This window comes from Cucurbita moschata, unplaced genomic scaffold, assembly GCF_002738365.1.
Source record: "Cucurbita moschata cultivar Rifu unplaced genomic scaffold, Cmos_1.0 Cmo_Scf00034, whole genome shotgun sequence".
NCBI lineage: Eukaryota > Viridiplantae > Streptophyta > Magnoliopsida > Cucurbitales > Cucurbitaceae > Cucurbita > Cucurbita moschata.
In genome coordinates, this window is record NW_019268550.1 from 1021341 (window position 1) to 1028956 (window position 7616).

Here is a 7616-nt window from a genome sequence, read left to right on the forward strand (position 1 = left end):
TTTAATTATATAAAAAAAAATTAAATTACTTGGATATGTATGTGTAGTCAAAATATGTTCCTCATTATTTCTTGGATTTATATTACCAAATGTAATTATCAATCTTTGCCTTCAATTGCAAGCTTAGATGCTATTATTAATGATGATTTGCTAAACAAATTAAAGAAATAATTAAAACTTTAATCAAAACACAGATCTTAAGGGAATGTTTCTAAAATATAATTATATTTTATGTTTTCATGTTCATTAAATTACGTTTTTAAAAAATATTTTCAAATTTAATGAATTAAATCGTAAACTATCAAATTATGACTAAATACTATAAAAACCATAATTGTGTCTATTCCATATATATATTATTTTTACTATATAAACATAAAATGAAATTATTAAAAATCTAATAGAATTAACTTTATTTATTTATTTATAGTTGTTAATTTTTTTTTTTTAATTACTTACATTATATCATCGACTAAAATATTAGAAATAAAAATATTTATCCATTCACGGGACGATTGTTGCGAGGAGTCAAAACTAACCCTTATCCGAGCGATTCTAAGTTATAGTAGCACATAAAATTTTGTCACAAGCACGGAATTTTGCACTTCCAATAACAAAATTTGGAGGGGCTACATAAGTTACAGATTTTCCTCTGAATTGCAGGAGGAAGCCCATAGTTATGGAATCTCCCCAATTTGGGAAACATTACAACAATATGCAACTAAAAATTCAAGAGATGGAAATGGCAACGCCCCAAAAATGTTTCTACCCTTGGAAAGATTACGAAGCTACACCGAGACCGAAGCACATTCGCGTGCCAATAACAAATATTACAATATATTTATCTGTCTATGAGATTCGAAATCAACGTACTCTCCGCTTGGCTGCTCGCTGAACCCATATGCATCGTAAACTTCATCGCCTAGAGGAATGTTGTTGGCTTCTCGTCCTTTAAAACCCCCCTCCATTTGTGAACCCCAAGGGGGAGGCAGTGTCATAGGGTTAGAATTTGAAACATCTAAACTGGTTGGATTCTGTGGCGAGTTTCCCGTTGGCCTCCGGTTCATCGAGGTGGCTGTAGTTAACGATGCTGATTGTTGCTGCTGCATTTGTTGCTGGTTTTTCATTGGTGATTTTGGCCTAAGCAACTCTATTTCTGGCGTCGTCATAACAAGATGAGATGCTTCTGGGGGTGGATTTCTGCCTCCTCCACCTTGCCAAACTTTCCCATCTTTGTCAGCAAAGTTTTTGATATATGCCTGAATGTGAACCATGACACCATTCAAGGTCAGAGATAAATAATAATAACCGGACGACAACAGCCAAGAGAACGAGAAAATAATATCAAGAAGAATATACGACGCAAATAAGTCGTTTTATTTGTGATTTAGTTCAATTCCAGTCAAAAAATGTGTAGCTTAGACTCTATGTAGACATGAAGTTCATATTCATCTTTCCCATGCAAATGTCAGATTTTCTTATGTAATAGAATTTTCAGAGGTCAACAAGTAAGCACAGAAGTTGCCATGATATTGTGTGCTGAGCAGAAAATGCTACCTCGGAAAGAAAATTTGACGAAGACAGCTCTTTACCGACAGTCAGCCACCCGGCTCGAATATTATGGTCCTCACCAAAGAGCTCGAGCCTCCTGCGGCCAAGGGCAAAATGCTCGATTATCCTGTACATATCTTCGGGCTTCTGGGTTGAACCTGAGATACAGTTTAAGCATAAAACTACAGCCACTGACCATAATCCATCCAATAAAAGCTAGAAAAATGTCGAAAAGTCAGCTGGTATATGCTTGGATGCCAGAGAGTTCGTTTAACTTGAAGCAAGATTATGTTTATACAAGACCTTTTGGAGCTTATGTCAGTTATTAGTTGTTACCAACATTCACCTCAATGCTTCCACACCAAGAAAAATTTATACTAAAAAAATCCAAAGATATACAAACACGAGGCGAGAGACCATGGAAGCTAAAGAAGATAACTGACCATAAGGAGGTTCCTCAGCAATAATAACATCAGTATCAATGTTTGCATGGATTATATGACCATCGGTACTGCGACGTACGGTTCCTTTAATGCCCATGAGACAATGCTCCTTCATTAGGACAGCAGAAAAACACTTGCAAGTGAGAGGGATAGATCTCATAAAATGCAGCAAAAGGCTCGAAATCTAAATCACGCTGCTCAGTTTTTTCCTGAAAAAATTGGACTGACCTTGGAGTGCTGGAAAAGAGTGTGGGAGTCATGCCGTAAGCCTGGAGCTGCATTATTTTTGTTTGTCTTCACCCAACAGATATCCTCACAGCGTCGGAACCCCCACTAAGCACCCACACCAAAATGAACATTCAGTTGTAAATTTTCAAATAGGCTAAACAATCAGTAGATGTCTTTACATCATGCTAAGCAATAGGTAAAGTCATACTCATATTCTGTAATGAGGAGGAATGATCGTTTTTACCTTCTTAAGACATTGACGGCCCTGCTCAAGGCCGACACCGTCACCAACCCATAGGAATATGAAAGAAGGTGTATCAGCTATTGCCTGCATAAATTGTGGGGAAAGATTTGATAATCGAAAGAAAGAAACCAAATGGAAATGGGAAAAGATGAAGATGGAATTGAAGAAAAAGTCGTGGTAAAATGTAACAAAAGAAATTACCTCAATTTTAAGATTCATAATTTCTTCAAAAGTCCAGTATTCCATGTGATCAGCAACACCAGGAGCACGATGCACATATTCTTCCCATGGGGGATCAATGAGAATGACATCAAACTTGGTTCCAAAGAATTCTGGTGAAAGTTCGAAGTCTCTCAGATCACATTTGTAGTACATAGGAGGAGATGCAGAATTAGCTACAATTTCATCCTTTTTCTGTATAAGTTCTCTAAGCTTGGGATAGTCCTCTACTACATTTGTAAGTTCAAGCTCCCGGATGAAATTCTGTGGTCGCATTCCTGTGTCAACAAAATTTTGAGAATAATCGTTCTGCTCTCCTCTTGAAGGTGCCTTACCAGGAGGACCAATACTTTTCTGGGCCGCCCAACCACTAGGATTTTTATCAGGTTGAGCACCCCGCCCCATTGGTCCAGAGTTATTGAAACCCGGCCCAGCTACACCTGAAGAAACGCCTCTTCCAGAGCCCGATTGATTAAAATACATGGCAGCATTTGGTGGAGTCCCTATGGTTGGAGGAAATCTAGGTCCTGATGGTCCTGGTGGAACAGCTAACATACTCATATCAATACCACGAGCACCAGGCCAAACTGGAGGGGAGAATGGTGGGATAAAGACACCTGGAGAAACTGGTGGGCCTGGACCGGGTGACATGCCAGGAGTAAGTGGCTGCATCGGTCCTGGCGGAGGAATTCCTAGAGGTCCAAATGGAGATCCTATCATTGGCAATGGAATTCCACCCTGTTGACTCTCTCTCCCAGCAGGTCTTCCTCTGCCTCCTCTCCCTACTCTATTCCCTTTCATTCCTTGCTGAGTAACTCGATTGAAGGATCCCGGCTCTTGGTTGCCATAAAGTTGCTGTGAACCACTGCTAGAACTTTGACCACCACCAACACGACCGGAATTTACACCTTTTTGGCCTCTTCCCTTCCCTCCATGAAAATCAAAGTCGTCCCTCCATGAATTCTGATCTTGTGCTGTCCCACCTTCGTCTGCATATCTCTCCTTCAAATCTCCATCAGACTGCCCATGACCATAGTTATCAGTCCTCCTTGCCCTTCCTTCTTGCTGATGCATCCACTCACCATCACTCGATGCAAACTTACCTTCAGATTGCTGCCCAGCTTCAGTCCTCCTAGCAAAGTTTCCAGACTCTACTCTTCCATAATCCAGAGGTTTGGTTTGGATCTCTATCACATCATAATTCTCGTTCAAAATGCCGAAGTTTGATGATGTCTTCACTGCTTCACCCCTACTTCCATCTTTCCGATTACTAGACCTTCCATGAGGCCTTTCACTCTCAATCCGCTCACGGCCATGTCTAGGCAACTCCCATTCCCTACCATGATCATACATATAATCCCCAGATTTTGTATCATTGTCTTGGTTTCCATGTTGACGTCTTTTCCAATTGTCAACATTACCTTCCCGATCTCTGTTCCGATCACTCCAACTATCATCTCTGCCTTTTGATCTGTCATCCCTATAACCATCTTTTTCTAGTTCCTTCCGCTTGTGGTTCGAGCCTCTTTCATAATCCACATCTATGTAGTCTGATTCTTGATGCCTCTCGGTCCTCTCAGGACTTTTGGACTTGTCGACATTTCCAACTTCTCTTGCACCTTTATCTCTAGTCCACGACTGTACATCTGCATCACCATTGAGAGCCTTCTCCCGACCATTTGCAACATCTCTACTAGTAGATATTTTTTGTTGCCTATATTTTTCAGATTTTTCTCTGCTTGATTTATCTTCACGTGAAACTGAACTCGCCCTACTACCTTCTTCCTGCACTTCAGTCCTGCCTCTGCTCTTCCCTCTCTCCACATCAAGTTTTTTATCCTCCCTGTAGTTAGACTTTGTACTCTTGTCATTGAATGAATCTAATCCCTGACCCTTACCCTCACTAGCTTCAGTTTTCGGCATACTTTTCTCTCTAGGACTCTCATACTTCAAATCAGAAGTCTTACCACTTCTACTCTCGACCTTTTCAGAATAACTTTCTTCAATTTTTTTGACAGCATCTGGTTCATCCCATCTTCTTCGAGATCTCCTTGCCTGCTCAGAAGATCCATGACCTTTCTCTCGGCTACTGTGTCTCTTTTCCGAATATTTGGAATCTCGATCCAGTGTCTTTTCAGAATCTCCATCATGAAATTTTTCTTCTTTGTTTTTGCTTTTACTCTGAGAACTTTCATGCTCAGAAAACTTTGAAGTCAATTTTCTTTTTTCATTTTCATCTCCTTTACCAAGTCCTCGACTTCCTAACTTATCCCCAACATCTTTCCTATTATCTAGTTCTCCATCCTGGTACCAACTACTCAATTTTTCCAAGGTGCTCTCCTCTTGTTTCTTTTTTGTCTGCTTTGAACGCGATTCTTTCCTTGAATCATATTCATCTTCCTCGCTATCTCCTCTACTAGACCCTCCTGACCTTTTTCGACTGTCACTTCTATCCCCATATGTTTTTTTTCTTCCACTGCCGTCTAATCCATCGACATCTTCTCCATTGCTTGACTTTCTCGACCTACTTGACCTATGCTTTCTCCTATCACTGCCATCCCATCCTTCATCATCTCCCACCCTATCATTCTTCACACCCAAACCATCTTCTACATCTCTCTTTACATAATTCCTGTTGGATTCAGGTGAATCCATTCCTTCTAGATACTTTAATTACCACTTCAAAATGGGTTGTTATGCTTTAAAATGGGCCATCTGCGTAAAAGCGTGGAGACAATACCATGACAGGGTTAGATTTAAAAGGGCAACGATTTGTGATAAATCCTTCTACAAATATCCCCATCCCCCAGACCAAAAAAAATGAACAAGCTTGTATACACATGGAATACAAAATCCAAAAATAGATATATTCTTTATGAGAAACAATTACTGAAACTTATTATTTAAAGAAAAAAAAAACATTACAATATTTATAATGAAAATAAGACAGGTAGATTGAAATAATTGAAAGTTTACTCTGTAGCTTCTTTATAGTCTAATAGACTTGTAGAGTTGTCCAAATGTCCACTTCCGTTTTTCATACGTGGAAATTAATGACATACTTTAAGCAATACTCCCAAGTAGAAGAAACACGCACCAAAACTATGCCAAAAAAAGAAAAAGTAAGATCTCACATCAGTTAGGGAGGAGAACGAAACATTCTTTATAAGGGTGTGGAAACCTCTCCCTAGCAAATGTGTTTTAAAAACCTTGAAGGGAAGCCCAAAGAGGACAATATCTGCTAGCGGCGGACTTGGCCTGTTACAAATGATATCGGAGCCAGACACCGGGGGATGTGCTAGTGAGGAGGCTGAGCCTCGAAGGGGGGTGGACACGAGGCGATGTGCCAGCAAGGACGCTGGGTCAGGGTGGATTGGGGGGTTCTACATTGATTGGAGAAGAGAACGAGTGCCAGCGAGAACGCTGGCCCCCAAGGGGAATGGGTTGTGAGATCCCACATCAGTTGGGGAGGGGAACGAAGCATTTTTATAAGGGTGTGGAAACCTTTTCCTAGCAGACACGTTTTAAAAACTTTGAAGGGAACCCAAAAGAAAAAGCTCTAAAAGGACAATATCTACTAGCGGTGGGCTTGGCTATTACAAAAAAAAAAAAAAAAAAAAGAAGAGAAGAGAGCTTACATGATAGGAAATAGCAAAACACACAGATCAAAACCAGTCATTTAAGCTGAATCTGGAAGTGAGGAAGAAAAAAGTATCTAAACCAACCTAGGACGAAATCTGCTGGTTGAATTCCTCTGCTAGTTGCAACTATTTAAAACGTGAAGGAATGTGCTAGCAAACATGCGCGAGAGAGGAATGTGGCCACTTTGTGAGTAAGACAGGGAGAAATTGAGGAAGGAAATAAGTTAATTCGTGAAAGTGAAAAGAGAGAAGAGAAGACAGAATTTCAGTTTCTGTAAAATATCCTGTCTTCTTCAAAAATTGAAGGCAAATAAAATTTTTAAACAAGCATCATTTTTTATGTGTTCAAATGGATACTTTGGATCATTATCCAACGAGTTAGATCAACTTGTGGGACAATTGATTCAAATTGTGAATTTTAGGGCACTCAATCCGTTCTGTGCTAATGAAAATCCACCAATCTTTGAACAAAAATCAATGCACTCTATTCAAAATCGAAGGGGGAACAGAAGTGCCAAAAGATTCAAAAACTGTCACAGATCACAAAAGGATAGTCCATGGGGATAAGGATGGATGCTTTGCTCCTCCAGCATTGCATAAGGGGAAGGGGAGTAGCACAACTAAATTAGAAATTATTGTAATTCGAATCATAAACCCTCAGCCATTAACCTCACGCAACCATTGCAAAACCCACGACCTCCACGCAGCCTCGACAACCCCCTACCCCTTCGACTGCCCGCGCTATCCAACCCCTTCACTTCGTAACCCTCGACTTAACAAATTTTCAACAGAAAGCAGTGCCACAAGATTCCAAAGCTAAAAAAAACAACATAAACATACATACGATTAACCATTAACTTGCAAGCTTATACCTGGGAAAAGAGCTTCAGTGAGAGTCGAGCAAGAGTAAAGCGGCAATCAAGGTTGATGAACAAATCCATGGAACCAGCTGATTGGGTCAAGATCGATATTCAATTCTTTATCAACATGGATGATGGTCTGAGAGCGATCAAAATGAGAGTATCTACAAGCACCATAGATATCCTTCGAGTTTGTTCATAGTCGGCTTCCTTCGAGCGCTAAACAGCGCGAGGCGGGCTGATTTTTTGCAAGATGAAGCAGTGCGTTCTGCGAAAATCGATTTTTATTTTTTATTTTTTATTTTTTTAGCCCTATACTAATAACCATATTTACCGTTTTTTTTAATTAATAAAAATATTCCTACCTATCTCAAAAAAAAAAAAAAAAAAAAAAAAAAAAAAAAAAAAAAAAAAAAAAAAAAAAAAAAAA

The 7616-nt window shown here is 39.6% G+C and overlaps 1 protein-coding gene across 1 annotated transcript; it reads right to left on the reverse strand.

Moving 5' to 3' along the window:
* Positions 1-578: 578 nt before the first annotated feature.
* On the reverse strand, positions 579-7480 carry LOC111430660 (methyltransferase-like protein 1). The gene is made up of 7 exons (XM_023066991.1): positions 7199-7480; positions 2668-5400; positions 2467-2550; positions 2223-2327; positions 1995-2103; positions 1558-1709; positions 579-1259 (listed from the first exon to the last, which is right to left on the reverse strand). Exons 2-7 carry the CDS (start codon positions 5338-5340, stop codon positions 831-833), a joined length of 3552 nt encoding a protein of 1183 aa, XP_022922759.1. The 5' UTR covers positions 5341-5400; positions 7199-7480; the 3' UTR covers positions 579-830.
* Between the last annotated feature and the right edge of the window lie 136 nt (positions 7481-7616).